Source organism: Leptinotarsa decemlineata, unplaced genomic scaffold (genome assembly GCF_025532065.1).
Source record: "Leptinotarsa decemlineata unplaced genomic scaffold, Ldec_3_MD MMD2_tig00000576_RagTag_RagTag, whole genome shotgun sequence".
Taxonomy (NCBI): Eukaryota; Metazoa; Arthropoda; class Insecta; order Coleoptera; family Chrysomelidae; genus Leptinotarsa; species Leptinotarsa decemlineata.
In genome coordinates this window covers 8,486,936-8,510,403 of record NW_027412551.1, presented here as the reverse complement: position 1 = coordinate 8,510,403, position 23,468 = coordinate 8,486,936, and the positions used below count along the sequence as shown (strand labels likewise).

General features: G+C 35.5%; 1 protein-coding gene across 2 annotated transcripts in view; it reads left to right on the top strand.

Annotated features, from left to right (window-relative positions):
- stac (C2 and C2B_Munc13-like domain-containing protein staccato) overlaps window positions 1-23,468 on the top strand; it is a 137,811-nt gene that overhangs the window by 11,120 nt on the left and 103,223 nt on the right. The window contains exon 2 of one of the 2 annotated variants that reach the window (XM_074174363.1): window positions 799-978. In XM_074174363.1, the coding sequence (XP_074030464.1) occupies window positions 799-978 (180 nt within the window). Of the gene's footprint in view, window positions 1-798; window positions 979-16,836; window positions 16,978-23,468 lie in introns of those variants that run through there. The other variant, XM_074174366.1, reaches the window with a different exon arrangement.

Genomic DNA, 23,468 nt, shown 5'->3' with positions numbered 1-23,468 from the left:
TTTATTAGCTACTTCCACATATAACACCAATGTGGGGAAAAACTCTCCAATAAATAGAATTGCAGACTCATTCAACAGATACTGTTCCAATTTGGACGTTTTCTCCATGTCCTTACAAATGTATAAAAGTAACATAAGGAAAATATTCAATTTTTAATCATCTATGTTTTAGATTAAGCATTTAGATCATTTACCTGTTGAACGCCAGTTTTGTTAGCACAATCTGTATTTTAGTGGATACTTGTTTGGGTTCTTTTACCTGTATGTGTCCCGAATTTAGAATAAATAAATAAATAAATAAAATAAATAAATGTTCAGTTTTAGGGGATGCACAAACTTTTATCAGGAATAACTTTTTGTTGAAAAACCCTTAAAAAATATGGTGCATACTTTGGGAATGACACTGCACAACGCTGAGTAATCATCAAAGATGATTTTAGTTATAGTTTTCCATATAGGAGTCAAGACAATTTTGCAGAATCCTGTTAATAGTCTGAGAACCTTTTGTAAATGAAGATTTTGTTGTATGGAATTTTCGATGGTTGACCGTATTTCAAACAGAATAAGCCTTGCGTTTTTCCCCAAAATTATTCGCCAGATATCGTGAAAACACCCAATGAATAATACATTCCTTCACACATCACTTCAATTTTGAAATAGTCCACCAAGTGTATCTCCTGTATGGCGTAAACGTAGTTACCTATACGAACATTAACCTGTAGGTACAAGTGTATAATGTAGAAACTGCTTATCTGGTGCTTTATTCGGTCAGTGTTATACTCTTACGTATTTTTGCAGGTATCTAAAATGTATAAAGAAGTTCAGAATGAAGCAGAAGCAACTCGGTCGACTTATAAGAAATAGTACAGTTGAAGACATTACTGAGGAAGATCGTAAAGAAAAGGAAGTGAAGAAGAAATCGGTTCCTTGGATGTTGAAGTGGAGATATCGAAAAATCCACCCCGTGTGTGACGCCAGGTGAGAATAATTTCAATTTAATAAAATAATTAGAGTATTACTACAGTGAATGACTCAAGAATATTCTTATATTCTTCTATATGGATAAAACTGAAACATTCATTCCGAAACAATATCGAATGTAATACCACAAGATCTCAAAATATTATCAATAGATTTTCATTTTCTAAAGAAAACTTTGTTATTTAGCATTATCGTAGTGGTTTAATCTATTGTTGGTTGATCGATTGGTATTGCTCAAAAATAACAAAGTCCGAGTTTTGAAAAAATGGACCTTCATCTGAGAAAATTTTCTGGTCGGGTGGTATTCGGAAATATTATTACCATCTGATTATATCTCAGCTGAATGCTTATATATAAAAACAAAATATCAATTCTCAAATCAAATCAACTTTACTACCTGAATAACGAGAAATTTCAACAAAGGCATATGTTTGAAACTACCAGTTATTACTAAAATTTCAAATACGAGTATGTGAACGTAAATGACTAAATTTATATTCTTCAACAATAGGACTTCATTGTTATAATCTATCGTGCCTTGGATATGAGACTGCAGACCCGGCAATCGACCCAACAGTTGAGCTGGAAAGTTCATAGAGTAACATAGAAAAAAAAAGATTGATAAAATTATATTTTATTATTCAATATAGTTGCCTTCAAGAGCGATACCATGATTACAGTGATCATAAAATTTTTCGATACCATTTTTGTAGCACGATTTGTCTTTAGCTCCAGTTTCAACGATTAACTTTTCATCGGCGCTGAATTTCTTTCCAGCGAGCATTTTCTGAAAACAGGAAAAAGTCGCTGGAGGCAGATCTGGAGAATACGGTGGGTGCGGAAGCAATTGGAAGCCCAATTCATGCAATTTTGCCATCGTTTTCATTGATTTGTGGTGCATTTTCTCCAATAACACTATGTAGAAGTCTATGTAGATGTTTTTTCCATTTTCAAAATAGTCGATGAATATTATACTATGCGCATCCCAAAATATTGATACCATAACCTTATCAGCCGACTGTTGCGTCTTTGCATCCTTCGGAGTCGTTTCACCATGTACAGTCCACTCATATGACGATCGTTTTGATTCCGGTGTGAAATGATGTCGCCATGTTTTATCCACTGTCCCATATCGACGCATAAATTCAAGTTTTTTAAGGTGGAACAGCTTCAAACACTGCTTGGATTGAGCAATTCATTGTTTTTTGGTCGACTATTACTAACCCTTTGACACCAAATGATTTGAGACCCATAAACATAGTACCGACCATTTCAAAAATTGTATCAAAAGCAGCTTATAGTCAGGTATACTTTTGTCTCTGATAATAATATCCTTCCTGTAAACCTGTAAACCTTGTTAAAAATGACTGATGATATTTCTCAGTCACCGATAATGGAAAAGACACTTTTCTTTTGTCTCTCGATTACAGTAGCTTTCAATACCATGAATCACAGTCTGATGTGCGCTAAACTTCGTTTTTTTGTTCCAGTGTGGAGGTATATGACTTTATATTCTCCTTTTTAAGTAATAGAAAGGGTAGTCTGTCTGATAATATGAGTGTACGTCATGATGCCCTGCAAGGTTCAATTGTCGCTCCGCTTCTCTTCATTATCTACACATCTTTCTTCTCCAATGTTCTAAAGTTTTTCAAAATATATACTTATGCAGACGACATAAACTTGTACTACTCCGATAAAGTAAATCATCTTATTGATCGCAAAACATCGCATAATAGTAATATTGTTGATTTTACAGCAACACCGTCTGAACTTAAATCCTAGTAAATCCTCTTTATTAATTTTTGGAAAAGCCAAAGATCGTGGAAGGGCCATTGATAATATCCATTTGCATATTGATGAACATTCTGTAGGATTGAATGACAAAATGAAATGCTCAGGACTTTATATAAACTACAACCTCAGATTTGTTAGGAAAGTCAATACTCTCATTCAACGGTCGTACGGTATACTAAAACATCTGTATTCAGACACTATCTTAGTAAGTCACTCAAAATTACCCTTTCAAACGTACTCACTCTATTATTGTGATGTCTATGGCCTTTGTCTCGATTCCACAACTTCTGCAAGAATTCAGAAAGTACAATATGCTTGTATTAGACCAATATTAGCCTGAATAACAGATATCATGTGACCCCTTCAATCAACCAAAGTGGTTGAAAATGCCAAATAGAAGAGAATTGCATTTCGCCTGTTTCATTCACAAACTAATACAAAAACAACAACCCAGACAAGGCTGCTTGTACAGAGTCGCACTAAGGAACGACCGATTTTTTATTATTTTTTTTATAATATCCGATTGGGTATAGAAAAACGTTTTTGGTGGAGTGTACGAACACAAATTAGCCGTATCAGTACTTAACATTTTTGAAATTTTAAACTCAAAAATTCCGTATATGTACACACCACAGGCGTTAAAACGTAACTGACCACTCTGACACTGTAACAATGATTTCTGCCAGCCGATTGCACGTAAATTTGACTGGCCAGCATAAGGAGGCTTGTTTATTTTACCCAATAGATACAAATGTGCGTGGTGATTAGGCTTTGATCATGCATGTATCTATTCAAAAGTAAACTTAGAATTGAATTGCTCAGTCAACAGAGATCTCAACATTTGTATTTATTTCACTATTGTCCTGAAAATTATTTCATATAATGACATTTTTGTAATGTCTTTCGTCAAACGTGGTTGAGTGGAATAGTTGCCCTTTGCTAAACACCGTAACGTAAAACAAATACCGTTTATTATTATTATAATCAAGAGTAAAGTGGTCTCTGTTACTTTGATGAAAACTTCTTGCTGAACGTCTTTCTAACGCAAATCATAGACCTACTTACTGTTTTCCAATTACTTCCTTTTTACTACTTACGTGTCTCAGAACTATTATTTGAACTTTCCGTAAAAAGATATTGTATCTGTTAGCGACGGTCTTTATTATCGAATAAATTTGTTTATCGCGCGGTACAAACCAAACCGCATTTCCATACCATTATCACTTTATTCCCTCGTGGAGAAGGTCCTTCCTCGCGACTAGAAGGTATGCATGAGTCATGTAGATAAAGCATACGAATTAGTTTGTTACAGTCCAACGATTTCAACCATTGTTGACAGGAAGTTGAGCAAAGTATCTAAATGTAGGGTTAACAGGACAGGTTCTGGTCCCTTTCATTCTTGTGACTAAGAGCTGGAAGGTGCATGTACTGAAAGGTTATTGACATTCATGTAAGAATGCACACACATTACAGTAATTGTGATCTGAAGCGAAACTGAAAGTTGTTTTTTGGTACATCCACATACGCTGTCTGTTCAAAAAATGAAGTGAATTTTCATTTTTCTTAAAAAATATTCATTTATTCATCAATTTCTGTTTTGTCCTCTTGACGAGTGAGCAGGTGTATCATCGTGATGCAGTAATTAATTATTTTTTCACAATACCGGACGTTTTCTTCATATTGCTTCTTGCAAACGGCGCATAACTTCAAGATAACTCTCCTTATTAACCATACGATCATTGAAACCTTGACATTTGACCAAACTTGGCGTGCTTTTTGGTCTTGCCTCTCTTGAACAACTCTTCCATTGGGACTCACCATACAAACTAATCGGATTCTTAACGAAGCCGATTAGTTTGTATGGTGAGTGGTCTTTCAGGTCAGATGGTGAGAGTACGGCTCTGCCAAACTCTGAAAACCTGATTTGGTCCCCAGCGGGACAGGCACAAAGTATGTGCTCTGCTGTTTCATCATTTTCCAAACAGATAGTCCGAGTCTCTGCATTTAAATGACAGTGACCTGTAAGAAGGCCTGTTAGATATCGTAGTTCATCCCCACTGTAGTCCAACAACTGTTTAGTATCAAGCTTTGAAGGGTGATTAAACGCCTTGGAGTGAGCCAATCCTGGAAGATTTTGCCAGAAGTCCATAAATCTTTTTGCCATCCAGATGTTCAATCTTTGTTTGGCAAAGCCTAAAGCGATGCCAATGACAAGTTCTGGTCCGATGAAGCTGCTTGCAGCACCCTCCTTCGCAGGGGAGTCAGCAGCCTGATTGCCTTCCAGGCCAGTATGGCCAGGAATGCAGGCCATAGAGAGTCTGTTAAGTCTTTCTATCGAGAAGAGTCGTTTTTGGCAATTTTGGCAATTCGCTACCAATTTAGAAGTTTCTCGGTAGGAGCCAAGAGCTTCCAACGCCACTTGACTGTCCGAGAATATTTCTATTGACTTGTGTATGAGATTGGAAATTTCCGCTCGAAATACAATCGCATAGGTTCCTAGGCAGGTTGATATCTCTATCCTGGGTCTGCGACTGAAAACACCTGCACCAGAACCGGAAGGTGTTATTGATCCATCTGTGAACCAACAACTATTTGCTCATGATATATTCTTCTCCCGGAGGATCCAGTCCTCTCCACTCAGGAACAGTACTTTATAAGGCAGTTCGTAGTTCACAGTTGAAGGCGTAAAGTCAGAGGTCATTTCCAGAATGCTGTGACTTCCAGTGTCAACCAACAGTCTGTTGCACTCTGCATTAAATTGATTTGTGCAGTTGGCAATGTGCACACGTCTATAAGCAGTCCATCTAGTGTCTCTCTCCAGAAAAATGTGGAGAGGAGGTGGATTTAGAAGGATCTCCATAGCCGCTGACGGTGTGGTACTGATGGCACCACTGATGATCAGACAAGCCAGAGATCTTCGCATGGTCCGTTTTCTGTAAAGCCTTCGGCCACCAGGCAATTGCACCTTAAGTGATCATTGGTCTGACAATCTGTTTGGGACCTAAACCCCAAGTTTCACCACATATCCTTCGGCATGTCCATAGGGACAGTCTGTCTTTGTATAAAACTTTTTCCAAGTGAGCGTTCCAGGTGAGTTTTCATCAAGGACAATGCCAAGATATTTCACCTCCATCCGTGGTGTTAAATCGTCAAATTTTCTCCTCCTGTTGAAGAGGATTATCACAGTTTTGCTGGGATTGATAGACATCTGCTCCCTCAGGCACCAATTGTGAACAACGTCCAACGTGCTCTGGAGGATATTACAAGCTACCCTTCTCGACGTGGACCTTGCCAAGATGCATCTGCATAAGCTTGCAGATCCACTTTTCTTCTGTCCTCGGTAACTTCTCTAATAGTGATTAGACGATCCTTCATGAACAATTTTCTTCACTTTTTCAACATTTTCATCGGTTATTGATGTGCTGGGGCGTCCAGAGCGAGCGTCGTCATTCACGTCTTTTCGACTTTCTGTGAAACGCTTGTACCACTTGTAAACATTTTTCTGACTCAGAGTACAATCAACGTATGCCACTGTCAACATTTCAAATATTGTTGAGTACTCAATTTCATTGTTTACACAAAATTTGATGCAAATTCTTTGATCCATTATTTTCAATAGCAGGCAATCGCCGAACACGCAGAACGCTGCTAACTTTTATGCCTCTCACCAACAAACTAGTCATGATGAACAGCTGAAACTGTGAACATATGTTCGAGACAAGTGTACCAACACAAAAAATAAAATAAAAAAAATCGCTAACCATTCACTTCCACGTATAACTTATCAACTAAGAATATACATCTCTCATTCATTTAGTATTTTCTATTTTATCTTCAGAAGAGTCATCATCTCTTCAGTTGCAAAAATCCCTACTTCAAAATTTCAATTTGCTACCCCTCTTGTGTTTGACGCGTTGAAAACGAAAAAAGGGTATTATTGTCAGTGTCAGACATTCAATTAAATATTTAACAAGTACTATAGTAAAACCAATAATGATTGAGAGTAAAGCGCGTTGTCATATCTAAATTTTACGTTACCAGTTTATAGCAGAATCAAAATATAGTAAGCAGTAGAGTTGTAGGTTGTGGCAAATTATAGATAATACACAATACTAGTACGATTAAAAGGTATTATTTATGACAAAAATCAGTAATGAGCTTGTAATGAGTAATACTTATACATTCCTGATTACTGATCAGTTAAAATTCATTATTTTCTGTATAGTGTTAGATATTTATTACAACTAGTGGCAACGCTGTACGCAACGATATTTCTGTCTTTGTCACTTTACCGTAACTTCCATCTCATCGTTTCAGTCCTCACTAATGTACTTGCAGCCATGAGCGTATCATTGGTTTGTGAATTATACAGCGTGAATTGTACGTTTTACAGTTAAGTTAGTCAGCAATCGAGGTGTTGTGATAACAATTGGTGAAAATAATAGTGGTAATAAGTGTTTAAGCGTTACATAATTATATTTCTACACCGTTCTCAAACTACTCAAAAAATGGGAGACATGGTCGGGCCTTCCACGTCGAAAAAGGTAAAACTGTCGGAGTCTCGGTCAGTAAGAGAAAAACAAATTGTACTGCGAGTATTTCACTGTCTTGAAAGAGATCATCAGTCACCAAAATATGACTTTGTGCATATGTGCTGTAATTCTACGTGTGTACCTCCGAATAACCAACCGGGCATTTCTACATCATTAAGTTCCACAATTACAAAAGATAAATTAGTTGATATGTGCTCTGATTATACCGGTGTACCAAAATCATCGATTTACAAAATACTAAGAGAAGCAGAAATTCATGGGGACGTACAAACGCCAAAAACTAGTAGCGGACGAAAAAAAATCACAGTTGATGAAGAAGCCAAAACCAGTATACGCAGAACTATTCACAGTTTTTTTTTCAGAAATGAGCTGCCCACACTACAAGAAGTTCTGGAGGCACTTAGCGATCATGAATTGGTCCCAAAAATGGGTAAAGAAACTTTTAGGAAACTTGTACACGAAATGAAATTTACGTACGGAAAAGTTGACAGAAAAAGCATTCTCATTGAACGTCAAGAAATAATAGCATGGAGAAAAAACTATCTAAGAAAAATTGACGAATTTCGGTTAACCCATGGACGAGACATGGGTTAACCAAGGACATACGGTCAAAAAAGTATGGCAGGATGGTAATATAACAAGTGCACGACAAGCCTTTATTGAAGGTTTGTCAGTTGCGTTAAAACATCCATCTGGAAAAGGTAGTCGTCTGATAGTTACGCATACAGGAAGCGACAGTGGATTTTTACCAAATGGTGAAATAATATTTAAATCTAAGAAAACAGGCGACTATCATGAAGAAATGAATGCGGAGGTGTTTGAAAAATGGTTTGAAGGCATCATTCAACTTGTGGAACCTGGGTCTGTCATCGTCATGGACAATGCCCCATACCATAGTCGACATTTAGAACCATTACCGAAACAATCATGGAAAAAAGCAGTAATTCAAGAATGGTTAATTAATAAGAACATCCAATATAACAAAGATAGTTTAAAGGCAGAACTACTTCAGCTAACAAAATTACACACAGACAAATATAAAAAATTCGCAGTGGATGAAATGGCGTTAAGTCGTGGAATTACAGTTTTAAGGTTACCACCATACCACTGCGAATTAAACCCAATAGAATTAATCTGGGCGCAAGTAAAAGGATATGTGGCACGAGAAAACAGAACATTTAAATTAATGGACGTGCAGCATCACCTACAAGAAGCTATTCGAACTGTTTCTGGAGAAGACTGGAATAAATGCATGCAGCATGTTTTAAAAGAAAAGCAAAAAATGTGGGACGTAGACAACCGTATTGAACACAATATTGAACCAATCATAATTCACTTTGATGATAGCGGTAGCAACAGTGACGAATCTGAGGTTGAAGATTAGACGAAAATTTGTACATTCACATTTATATTATATTCTATTATCAAAAATTTGTAATTTGTATTTTCTAGTATCCCTGACGATGAGTTTAAGTTACTCGAAAGCTTGAGAATAGTTATAAAGAGTTCACTTATCAATTGCTGCAACCCAATAGTGAAAAAAGTTATATATATTATATATATATATATATATATATATATATATATATATATATATATATATATATATATATATATATATATATATATATATATATATATATTGTGTTTTTTATTAATATTGTTAATTTATTTGGTACCTACTATAATTACCACGATTATTACTCCGTTTTCATAAGGCCCACCTAATGACTACAACGATTAGGTAAATTACGATATTGCAAAGTTTTAATGAAATAAATAAAAAATGTGTATGAATATTTTAACTAATTGTACTAAGAATTTTTCTTTCATTCTTAACCCTCTCAAAAATTAATAGGCACGCCCCCGATTTGCTGTCAACTGGGCTTACTTCTACTCTCAATCATTATTGGTTTTAGTATAGGTAGAATTTGAAGCACGTTGAAGTAGTAGTAGAAAGGTATTGTCAGTGTCAGACATTCAATAAAATATTTAATACTAGGTGGAAGTTGAAGCACGTTGAAGTTAAGAGAGTAACAGTCTCGAAAAAGGTGATTTTTCATGTCCAACTAATAAGATTTATTTCAAATTTCACTCTTAAGGTGTACAAAACCGCAACACGCGTTTTGCTAAACAGTATCTTTCTCAAGCAAGATTTGATCACTACATTTTATATTCCAACAACATTACTATGTTTTATGGTCCGATCAGATAATTAATTCGAAACAAGTTTTAACTACTTGAGAGAGCTGATACAGTCATTTCATTAATTAGTAAAAGCAGGTAAAGACGTAAAAATATTCATTTAATAGTAAAACTTATGGAAAAAATGAGTCAATACATTAATAAATAGTACATACATCACCGAAGACCCTTTCAAGGCTGTCAATGGAAGTAAACTAACTTGTAGTACTTCTGTACTACAGTAAAGCCATCGACACTTTTGACTTTCACATCTTGTGCGATAAACTCAGCTTCTTCGGGTTTTCTGTGAATGGGCTGTCTCTGGCCAGAAATTACTGTTCGAACCTAAGTCAAAGTGTTATGGTGGACGGTATCAGCTCAGAGACTCTGCCCGCAACTGAAGGTGTTCCTCAGAGATCCATCCTTGGTCCTTCACTATTCAGCTTGTATATTTGTGACTTCCATCAGTCGGTAGGAAAATGCAACATTCATCATTACGCAGATGATGCTCAACTGTACTTTTCTTTTCAATTTCCTGACATTGATTTCGCTCAAAACCTCATCAATTGTATTTTCAGACCATCTTTAATATGTCATCAGCTCATTGATTGTAGTTAAACTCCAAAAAGTCAGCAGTAATGATCTTTGGGCCTAAAAGATTGCGAGATATTGCTGAAAATATTCTTTATATTCATATTAATGGTGACGTTTTAGCTTTTAAAATTGAAGCAAAGAACTTAGGCCTGTGGTTTCATTCTGAACTGCGCTTTACAAAACACGTTAGTCATTTGACTAAACGTCTTTTAACATCTTAAAGCAACTGTTTCCAAATCGGGACTTACTCACCAAACTACTCAAACTAAAATTACGTGAGGCGCTAATCATTTCGAAAGTTTTATGGACCTGCGTTACTTCAATTTAATTCCCCCCGTCTTCAACGAATCCAACACAGTTACCTTCGTTTTTCTTTTGGCATTCGAAAATACGACCACATATCACCGGTTATGAAGGAATCAAGCTGGCTGCAACTAGAGAAACTCAGGACACTGCACCTTCTCACAAACAACCACAAAATCTTGAACACCGGAATGCCACATTATTTAATGAAAAAAATTGAATTTTTTCTTAAATATTAACAGCTCTTCTACAAGAAACAGGTTGATACTGGTCATTCCTGAACATAGATCTTCTATTTTCATTCGCAGCTTCTCATACAACGCAGCTGAATTCTACAATCTCCTGCCCAGGGGATTCAGATCCTTCACGTTGAAAAACTTTGAAAACAGACTCTTTGAGTGTGGCTCATTCGTTTACGCAAAAGATTTGGTGACCGAATAATACACATTTTGTGAAAATGTATGTATGTACCGTAATTTTCTTTAATTAATTTCAAATATGAATTTTTTCTTTTTTTCTCGAAGGTTGGGTTTAAAAACAGCTTTGCTGACACTCCGCCCATTCACCTCAATATTTATTTTGTATATTCTCTATGTTCTTACTTTAGGTGAATAAAGACGTTTCATTATTATTATTATTATATTAAATTGTAAGGGGTATACTTTAAGGAGAGATTGGTTTTCGTGAAAGAAAGGTTTTGGATTTCTACTTCTTCATCATTATAGCGGATGATTTTTTAAGAGGTATAGGATTTGATTTTCAAAACAACACAAAAAATTTGAAAAAATTGATGAAATATTTTTTGGAATCGATAGAACGATCAATATAATTTAATGTTTGAAAATGATTTCATGCAAATGTTGTTCGCGGCTCCGCTTACGATGGTCCATGCGCAAGGTTCAATTTTGGCACACTCTCTCTAACATATCGAGCGGTATATCACGTAGAAATGCTTCGAAATTGACTTCCAGAGCGTCAGTGGTTGCTGGTTTATTTATCCCTGTAGACATGAGCCTTAACATTACCCCACAATAAATAATCCAAAGGCGTTAAATCACACGATCTAGACGGCCAATTGACGGGCCCCAAACGTGACATAAACTGTTCACCAAAGACGGCTCTCAATTGGGCCATCGTTTCGCGTGCCGTGTGGCATGTGGCACCGTCTAGTTGAAACCACATGTCAGGCATGTCCAATTCTTCCATTTTGGGCAACAAAAAGTCGTCAATCATCACACGGTAGCGCTCGCCAGTCACAGTAACGTTTCGGCCATTGTCGTCTTTGAAGAAGTACGGTCCAATGAAGCCACCGACTCATAATTCACACCAAATAGTGACTTTTTTGGGATGCATCGATAGCTCTGGCAATGCTTGTGGCTGGTCTTTACCCCAGATGAGGCAATTTTGCTTGTTAACGTATCCATTCAGCCAGAAATGAGCCTCGTCGCTGAACACAATTTTTTTATGAAAATGTGGATCTTCCTCCAACTTTGCCAGCGCCCATTCACCAAATGTTAGACGTTGTGGGAGGTCGAATGGCTTCAATTCTTGCACCAGCTGTATCTTATAAGGCTATACACCCAAATCTTTTCGCAAAATTTTCCACGTAGTGTAGTAACAGAGGCCCAATTGCTGCAAACGGCGGCGAATCGACATTTCACGGTCATCACGAACACTGGCGGATACAGCCGCAATGTAATATTTTCTTCGGTCCCCACTCTACGTATGCGCGTTGGTGGTTTAATGTGGTTTAATGCTTCCGAATAGCTCCCTCAGTAAGCTGACGAAACTGCCCATAAATTGAAGAAGTGCACGATGCACTTTCTTCACCGAGCATGAATTTTGATAATAAAATTCAATAATTCACAAGCGTTGTTCATTCGTAAGTCGATTCATGGTTAAATTATAGATCAAACTGAACAATTTTGACAATGACACAAGAGACGCGATTCACGCGTGATCTGTCAAAAACAGTGTTGCCAAAAAGATACTAGCAATAAAATCACTCATTACAAAAAATGTGTGAAACTTCCAAAGAAGAAAGCGATTTATTTCGTAATAAATTCTCTACAAAGATGTGTAGATCATGCAAAGAAGTAATTTTCAGACACAAACTGAAAGAAAAACCCACTCGAAACAACTGTTTTTATATAAACATTGGATTACACGAAAGAAAAATACTTTGGAAACAGATACTTTTATATTGAACACTAAATTATACAAAAGTACGTTGTCTATTCAGTTTGTACTCCAAACATTCGTAATGGAATTGAATCAGATATCATTCACAGGATTGCTACACAATATAGTATATGAAAAAGGTAAAATTTAACATACATGGAACACTGTCATCCTCACTGGTGGACATCCGATGTTTCGGCTTAAAACACTGGCCTCATCGCCTCTTCAGCACCAAATCTGAATAACATTATAAGATGAATCACTCAATTCATTTATAAAATTACAATTTTACGTCACGAATGAGTTGAATCTACTCATGTCGTCGATGACAGTACGTAATGACATTCATTCGCTTATTTGATTAAAGCCCAGCCATAGGAATCTTGTTCAAATTGAAGAACCTTAATTTTTTTCGAACAAAGGTGGAAACTTGAAATCCTTTCATAGCTTTTCTTAATCGAATACCTGTGGTCAATTTGATCGAGTTATTATACTGATATTTTTCAGTTTTTACCATTACCCTTGGAAAGTTTTCCCTAGTTCTCAGTAACTTACATATTGTTATTTACAAAACCCACGAACAGGTTTTGAATGATGATTGGGTGTTTAATTATTTATGTTAATAATCATAACATTGGAACAACAAATGTATAAATAATGTATGTGACATGCCTACAAAAAATCCAAACCAGGAAAGTACTTGTAATGTTGCACACTGCAAATCTTGGTTGTTTCAGAAGTTTTGTCCGTTTCAATGTAATTTTTTTCTTGAGGACAAAACACAAGCACTTCAGGAAAATCCTTAAGGCGCTCTAAGAGCGGTGGCTGTGCGAAAGTAGTGATTCACATTGGATTTGAATCGCTGGAGATTAAATCTATTTGAAAGAACGTTCTCACGAAGTTCATTCCACATAAACGCAGTTCTCTAAATAGAAAAGTTCTTGAGCAGTGAAGTTCGAGGCGTACTGAGTTGAACCTTAAAACGATGAGCAGCCACAGTCCGTCGCGTATTTCTGACATGAACCGCTCTTGGTGGAATCAAATGTGCCAAGTCACTTGAACACTTTCCGTGAAAGTGTATCTATATAGAAGAGAGAAAAATCTCCAACCTTTCTTCGATGTTCCAGACCAGAAGTCGGCAAGTAGTTTTAGGTGAGGTTCGGATACTGTGGGAAAATTTTAACGGAATCCAGATAAATAACAAATATTAATAATAAAGTACTACACAGCATTTTGGTTTCAAATCACATTCTGAATTATAAAAGAAATACAATACCTTTTATTAATGTGGGAAACTATACGACGGTCTAGAGCCAGTTTTTTATAGTTTGGTTCTCGAGAGAAACAGCAAATTCGAAGTGTGTCTTCTAGGTGAGCGTTTGTTAATCTCGAAAGATATTTGTTTTTCAAAAAATTCATCTTTGAGAAAGATATTTCACATATTTATGTCAAGCCAAACATAGTGGCCCAATTAATAGCTAGTCTTTTACAATTTTCATGTTTTTCTGGGATATGTTTGGCCCAAAATTCTTCAGTGGATACCGTTCTATACATTTGCAAAGACGCATCTTCTTGCAAATCAATTATTTACATTTGAAGTGATGGCTTTGACAGATTTAACAACTTGGCAGCCACATCTGTCCATTTTGCCGCTGCATCAATTTCAAATAGAGATTTAAGAAACGGAGATAGCTTGCCTATCTCTGCAAAGCCTTGGAATCTCGTAGCAAATTCGTTCTTAAGATCGGCCAGAAATTTTACAATCTCTATAATTCAAGAATTGTCGGAAAATGAATAAATTCTTGTTCAACGATTTCTTTTTCAAAGATATCCAGCTTACCACGAAAAGCAGACACGTTTTGTATCAGATCACATATTAATTTTCCAAAGTGCTTTCTGACTCCTTGCGTATCCAAGTTTTGCAAAAAGAATATACTTGTTCTTTTATTAGCCAGAAACGTTCAATAACTTGACCTTTACTTAGCCAACGAACATTGTTCGTTGTAGTGTCAGAAAACGCAGAATCACTTTCAGAAAGGAACTCTTTGAAATTTCGATGCTGAAAAGCAGAATGGGGTCTCATTAAATTTAATCTACTTGACCAAGTTGTCCATCAATCTTTGAGTGTAGCACTAAGTTTTCCACAAAGGGCTGCCTGGTGAATTATGCACTGATACGATATCAGACCTGATTCTCTTTACTACACCTTTTTCTTTGCCAATCATTGCTGGGGCCCCGTTAGTTGAAAGCGAAACCATTTTATCATAACTGATTGTAGTAGATTGGACAAGGTTACGGAATCATACGCGTATTCACAGTATTAACGACTCTTCTACTTCAAGTCACAAACGGTAATGAATCAATACTGCATTTCCTATCCTATAACATAATGTAATCGGCACTGTTCCAGTCATCCCAGTGACTAATGCTTAGATAATATATAAGTCACGCTGCTCCGTCACTATTTCCATAGGCGGGTACTGCATGACGTTGTATTTCATAAGAAAATCATCAAGGACCTAGAATAAGTCTTCTCCTCAAGTGATACCTTTCAACGGCAACATTGCTAGCAACTCTTCCCTAAAAATCTGACACTCAATGTCGAAAAATCTTACGACAATTGATATTTGTTCATCATGAACAATGTCACATGATTCATCAAGTGCTATGGTGTAGCAAGGTGTCTTTTGCAGAAGTTCAAGAAAAGTGTTTTTGATGTCCGCAGCTAAAATTTCTCGTTCATCGTGTATTACTTCTTGCTGACAATGGAATACTTTGAATTGCAAACAACATCTTTTTTTTTCTTCAGAAAGTGACGTAACTATTGCCAACATACATTCCTTCACTATTTCAGAATCTGAAAACTGTTTCTGGTGTTTATCAAGCGCCAGCACACACGTAACGCTGCTTCTGTGTATTTTTCTTGGTCGCTCATGCAACGAACTTTTTTCGTAAGAGCTGAGATATGTCTGAATTTTTTCTTTACGAGCCTGACTGCCAAAAGGAAAGTTTTTGTGGAATTGCTGTTGTTGATTCAGTAAATACTTCATAAAAGGCTTTTTGTATCCTCTCCATTACTTCATTTCAGTGCCCATATCGGTTCGTAAAGTTCTGGGACATCCTCCTTTTGAGAAATATCCTCCAATTACCTTCAAAATTACAAATTTTTTCAAGTGTGAAGATGAGAAATAATAAATAGTGTGGTAAAATTTAATGAAATATCATTGACAGGAGCATCTTCAAAAATGTATATTCAATTGAAATATTTGTTCTTGTTTCAACATCAGTTCGAAATGACGTTATGACGTGATGAAAGTCGAAATTGCGAGATAAAAGTCGAAATTACGAGAAAAAAGTCGAAATTACGAGATAAAAGTCGAAATTACGAGATAAAAGTCGAAATTTCGACTTTTAAGTCGAAATTATGGTGGATCAAATAAACAAATAATCTTTGGCCCTTCTACGCTTCCGTAAAATTCACAACTACCGGTAGTGTACATAACAAAAAGCCCCGGGTTGTGAATTATTCGTCAGGAGCTTCAAAATTATGTATCACAATACCCCCCCCTTTTAATTTTATTCCCAGATGGCGCCCAGTCGCCATCTTGAAAGTTTCATCTGTCAATTTCACTTCAAAATAAGTTATTCATTCATTTTATTATCCCAAATTTCAATTTTTTGAGTTGACCCGTTCAAAAAATAAAAGGGGGGGGGACATTAAAGAAATGCACTGTATCTATCAGAAATTCCTTGTTCCTCCCAGAAAGTATGCAAAAAAGTTCTCTGTAGCTCTGATAGTACGGGAAATAACGACGAATAAGGACAAGTCTAGTTTTATTTGTAACTCCGAAACTATTGCAAATATCGAAATTTTCCATGTAACCAAATCTGTTCGCCTCAAAGGGAATTATGATAATTGTCCACATTTTTTTTATTAGTGTGATGCTTCTGGGTGGAACATGTCAAAATATTCATGATTTTTTTAAATGAAGGATAGTCATGAACGTTAAGGCAATACATTCAGGATCTATTTATCTGTGTAAGGAACTTATTGAGGTAAACAAAAAGAAAAAAAATATGAAGAATTCAGTGTTTTACCAGCTTTATTGTAAACAAGTAAATCTCTCCTGAGGAATCCTCTTTTGTTTATTTATGTTATACAAATATAAATTATCTCTCTGGGATTCCTGACAACTGACACCTAAATGACCGCATATAATAATCGTCTGATGAGAGATTTTACATCCGCTGATTTGCAGTGAACAGGATCAGGTATAAATAAATCACATGACTGAATAATATTTCATTGTTTAGAGTGCTTGTGGTGGTTGAAAATGCGACTGTTACGGAAAATCATACGAAAAATTGGAAAGCTGAAAGTTTTAAGGTTAGTTGAACAATTCTCATTTGTTTTTGTTTGGCTATATTTACAGAATAAATCGGTATGAATGAAGAAGTTAAGTTTTTTTACAATGTATACCTATACAAACTAAATTTAGCATATGGACAATGGCAATGATAACATTTCATCAGATATTTCCTTTTTTTTTTTTCATTTAATCAATAAATTATCCTACATTGGTTCTTCAGCTTTTATGTTCGTTCTTTGTCAGATTTTTCACAAAAATAACACAGATTCCAAAACTGGTTTCTTCAAATCTATATCTTCGGTTGATAGCTTTTTGTATTAACAAATCCATTTTCCTAGCAATAAATTCAATATTTGATAAAATTAATTTCATTTATACAGGGTGTCCTATATAAAACTCCGTGGGTAAATATCTGGAAAATGAAAGAAAATATCCATATTTCGTGAAAACAGATAATATTGATGCCAAAGGGTCCTATCTTATTTACGTAGAGATCCAGCACTAAGCGTCATTCGTAAGGGCGTCGCGACACCGATGCCATTTTTTTAGGATAACCCATATTTTTCAATTCACTTTTGGATCCTCCATCAAATTTTGATGTCAGCCATATAGCACACTTGTAGTTTCCCGTGAATACTGATGAAAAAGGCAATTTTATTACATAGTATAAAGAGGGTTATAAATTACTCAAAACAAATGATATAATACAATTTCAATAAAATTTATCCATCAGTTATAATTGCATTGCTGCAGAGTTTCCTCTGGTTGGGTGTTTCTGTAAAATTGCAGACAATACTATACTACTATACTATACTATACTAAAATAAATGTTTCAAATTACCAAAAAATATTTTACTTTGATCATAACTCGACCAACATGACAATAACGAAAACAATTATTGTTCCAACTGCCCCCTTCACTTAGTGTTCCAACTGTCCCCCTTCACGTAGAATACACATATTACATCTTTTTAGTAATTCTCGACAGGTGAAAGCTTCTCTCACGATATGGAAGCAAGAACATTTGTTATAATACTTTTAAATTCAACTACATTTTGTGGACGTCGCGTTTAAACTAAGTCTTCAATATATCTCCACAAAAAAAATCTAGTGGAGTAATACATGGACTTCTAGCTGGCCATGGTATTCCAATCCATTTCTTATTGAAAATGATGCTGCAGAAATCGATGTGTCATCAGCATAAAGTACAATCGAGGATGTTCCAATATACTCTGGCAGGTCATTAAGGTTATTAATGTTTAGCAGAAATATTAACGGCCCCAAAATGGATTCCTGGGGAACTCCACGTGAAGTGTCAAACATGTCCGAATCAACACCATTCCATCTAACTTATACCCTTCTGTACCTTATATGTGACAATATCCAGTTTAAAAATATTCCACGAATTCCTATAGTACATAAATTTTCCGATAGAATATCAAAGTTAATAGAGTCAAATGCCTTTGATAAATCGAAGAAGAGCGCACCGACATATTTTCCCTTGTCAACATTGTTGTAAATGCGTTCCATGAAAGCAGCAGTCGCTCGTTCCATCGATCCATTCGAACAAAACCTGAACTGAAACTTGCTCAAAATGTTATTACTCAACAATTTTCAATGAATACATTTTTCGATGATTTTGCTTGTACCTAGTCCTTCGAATCGTAATGGGTCGATAATTGTTTAGCGTCATCGGGTCATTTTTCTTAAATATGGGAATGATTTTTCCGATTTTTTAAAGTATCTGGAAATGTTTCTTCTTCGGCAGACTTATTTATTATGTAACTAAGCGGTTCCGAAATAGACGAGGCCTTTTCTTGGTTGTATCAAAAGAGTTATTTTTTTCGCGTAGTAGTCCCTCTTAGTTCTATTAATAATTAGTTCATTTGTTTGTTTCTCATGTTTTTGTATAACAATATGTTCTCGTTTTCTGTATTTTTTGTTAACCACAATAAGTCTTTCAATCTTCTACTGTCTTCTTTAATTTCATCTGTTACCCATCCATTACTTTTACATTCTAGGTTAATTCTAATTTTAACTGGTGGACAGTGAAGGTCCAAAGCGTATATTACGATATTGACAAAATTTGTGTAACATTCATTGACGTCAAGGTTACCTTTATACAGGCTGATTCACGGTGGATGGCACATTAGACGTTTCTGGTGAACCAGACAACGGATCACTTTGAAAATTTAATGGAGGGCATATTCGGACATTCTCTAGCCAACTAAAATATTTTCGACAATGCGGTGTTCCCGCTTCTATTAGAAAGCAGTAGCAACTTTGATTTTTCAAATGGAACACTCTGTATATAATATTATTTTTGGAATCTCCAACAATTGCCCGACAACTTTTCTTGATATTTCCCTATACCTATCTGTTACCGTTTTCGAAATAAAAATTAATTTCAATTTTTTTCTTCGAAAATCATGACTTCTAAAAATGCCGATATCTTTTAGTTAAGAAGTACTATGATATCGAAATTTGGTTTGGAGTTAGGTGATACTTGGACACTTCCCACACGTCAGCCTAATCTCCGTTACTTCAATACAGGGGGGTAAAAAAATACAGTTTTTTCGTTTGCTTGAAAAAGTTGCTGAAATTTGATTATTTTAAATGGAACACCCTGTATATTATTGAAAATTCGGAAAGCTGCTGGAATTTGCTTTCTTCTATGTATATCATACCTATACCTAACTAGTCAAGTTTCGGACTTATGAACATTTATTTGTGAAAATGTCCCTTCAGAATGGTATTTCCATTCGGTATTTGGTAAGCAGGCCATGATTACTATTTGACAGTAGCGTTGTGACATTCTCCTAATAATATCGACATTTTCGTCACTTCAGAAGTTGCAAATACCTTCAAAACGATGCAACAAAACTATTCAAACGAAGTTCTTATGAATTTGTTTATTATTTTTGGACAGTGTGACAAAATTATCAGCAGAACATGTAGAAAGTTCAATGAAATGTATCCGAATCTACCGCCAATGAACCTCAAGAAATTTATACGAATTCAGAACAATTTCAATGCATTTGGATCAACTTTAAAAGCACCAAGAAACTTGCCTCGACCCCTAACTTTCGAAGACAACCAGATTAATGTCTTAGCATATTTTCACGCATTTCCCGAGTCATCGATAAGAAGTGCTGAAGAAGATTTGGGTATAAAATATTCATCGGTTCAAAGAATCTTGCGAAGACATAAAATGCATGATTATAAATTCACCAAAATTCAAGCAATGAAGCCTCAAGATCCTCAACAGAGAGTAGAATTTTGTGAAATGTTGTTGACACGCATTCAAGAAGATCCACTTTTTTTAAATAAAATTATTTGGACTGATGAATCGAAATTTTCGAGAGAAGGGATTTTCAATAGAAAAAATCGTCATTATTGGTCCAGTGAAAATCCTCACGTCACAAAAGAAGCCGGATTTCAAGAAAAATTTAGTTTTAATGTCTTCTGCATGTTGATGGACAACAAATTGAGGTACGTGATATACGAGGAGTCATTAACATCCAGAAGCTACCTGAATATTTTGGAGAATACTGTAGACAGTTTCGTGGATAATCTGCCACTCGAAGATTATCGAAACTGTTGGTACCAACTAGACGGAGCTCCTGCACATTGCACAAGAGAAGTGAGCGCAGAACTGTATAGACTATTTGACGATCGGTGGATGAGGCGCTTGGGACCATGGAATTGGCCAGCGAGATCACCCGATCTTACTCCATTAGATTTTTATTTGTGGGGAACGTTTAAAGAAAAAGTTTACAAAATACCCGTGCGTTCGAGAGATGAATTGTTAGAAAGGATTGCCCAAACATTTGAAGATTTGGATCCCAATGAAATCAGATCTGCCACCACGAAAGCAGTCAACACCCGCATTTTGAAGTGCTTGGAAGTGAACGGCCAGCGATTCGAACATATTTTGAAATATTCCACATGATTGTTTTACTTTTTTATAATTATTCATATCAATATTTCCAATTTCAAGTTTCTTGGTGCTTTTTTAAAGTTTATCCAAACATATTGAAATTGTTCTGAATTCGTATAAGTTTCTTGAGGTTCATTGGCGGTAGATTCGGATACATTTCATTGAACTTTCTACATGTTCTGCTGATAATTTTGTCACACTGTCCAAAAATAATAAACAAATTCATAAGAACTTCGTTTGAATAGTTTTGTTCCATCGTTTTGAAGGTATTTGCAATTTCTGAAGTGACGAAAATGTCGACATTATTAGGAGAATGTGACAACGCTACTGTCAAATAGTAATCATGGCCTGCTTACCAAATACCGAATGGAAATACCATTCTGAAGGGACATTTTCACAAATAAATGTTCATAAGTCCGAAACTTGACTAGTTAGGTATAGGTATGATATACATAGAAAGAAAGCAAATTTCAGCAGCTTTCCGAATTTTCAATAATATACAGGGTGTTCCATTTAAAATAATCAAATTTCAGCAACTTTTTCAAGCAAACGAAAAAACTGTATTTTTTTACCACCCTGTATTGAAGTAACGGAGATTAAGCTGACGTGTGGGAATTGTCCAAGTATCACCTAACTCCAAACCAAATTTCGATATCATAGTACTTCTTAACTAAAAGATATCGGCATTTTTAGAAGTCATGATTTTCGAAGAAAAAAATTGAAATTAATTTTTATTTCGAAAACGGTAACAGATAGGTATAGGGAAATATCAAGAAAAGTTGTCGGGCAATTGTTGGAGATTCCAAAAATAATACTATATACAGAGTGTTCCATTTGAAAAATCAAAGTTGCTACTGCTTTATAATAGAAGCGGCAACACCGCATTGTCGAAAATATTTTAGTTGGCTAGAGAATGTCCGAATATGCCCTCCATTAAATTTTCAAAGTGATCCGTTGTCTGGTTCACCAGAAACGTCTAATGTGCCATCCACCGTGAATCAGCCTGTATACAGACTGGTGATCCTCGGTGGTTAGTAACTCTTCCAATCCCAGCAAATTAGTGTCATGCATAACTCGTTTTATAAAAAATTTTCTTTCTAATCTTTCATTCTGAGTACTCACCTACCACCTCGTAACGGCTACATCCATCAATTTATTGTTTTAAAAATACTTAACCTCCAACGTATTGAAACGATAATTAAAATAGCATCATGATCTCATTTTAGTTATCTCAAACAAAACGTTAATCCTTCGCAAAATGTGTACCTTCTCATTTCAATTATTGTTCACTGCAAATTACTGTTCCAACGGATAACGTCATGAAAATAACTAGCAGTCATATATCATCTTATTCTTGACATAAGATAAGGTTCAGGTTAGGATATTTGTAATTTCTCACTAGTATGACATCAAGGTACATAAATGTACCAAATACGTTCTTTGAAACCCTTGATAAAAGTTATCTTCATTAAGGGTTGACAACCCCAACTTTGACAATTCAAAAACAAGAAGCATCTCTTGCAATACTTCTATTGATAGTTTTTTTTGTACATCAAATAAGTTTTCGAAAATCAGTTGATGACTACATTGGCTTGCTGAAGATTATTTATCATTTCTAAGACGATTGAGCGCTAGACCAGACGAAGTCACCTTTGTATCATCTATTAACCTTCTCAGTTACTTTATAAACGGAAAATTGTTTGAAGTTTTCGGAAGACGAACAAAATATTTTTATTCACAGAAATTATTATATTAATAAATGAATCTCACAAAGACTGAATGTAGTATCAGCTTGTAGTATATTTTAAGAATGGTATTAACATGCGCTAAGTAGCATCTTTTTCCCTTTGATTATATAAAAATGATATAATACACTACCTAACCACAGTATACTATATACAGTAATCCCACTTCGGGTGATTTTTGGTTTGAATTTTCTACACGCAGACCCAGGAGTTGCAGTCTCAGGTCTGCGCAAACGACGAGTTATATTCATATAAACTGCTCAAAAAAATACAGTCGATGAAAACCATGTTGGGCACCTAAGAAAATTGTACAAATGATAATTTTGCATTTGTGTAATATTCAAGTAACCCAGATCATTTCGACAATGATGAACTATGTTTCAAGTAGATTTTAAAAATTCATGGGATCGGATGTGACAAAATATACTTTAATTTCAACAAGAAAAAAGACAAGATGAAGAACGAGTTTCGTTATTCATGAACCATGGTACTGTGCAAGAGCTCTCTAGGAGGAATAACGAGTCCCAGTGTGTATACAACCGTGATAGCATGGTCTGCACTGATGAGGAACACTTCAAAACGGTTCGCAGTTGGTTCCTTGTTCGAATCAGGCGAAGTCCCACTATTTGTTCTAGAGAGCTCTTGCAAAGTTGTTTCTTCAAAGTGAGAATCTTTGCAATTATGTCTGAGGCGACTTGGATTCCGAAAGGTTAACAGTCGTAAGGTATTTTTGATAGTCAAATTTACATTATATAAGAAGTTGCTGACTAATAGGACATGTTTCATTTAGAATAACTGTTTTTAATCTACGCAGCAACTTTTC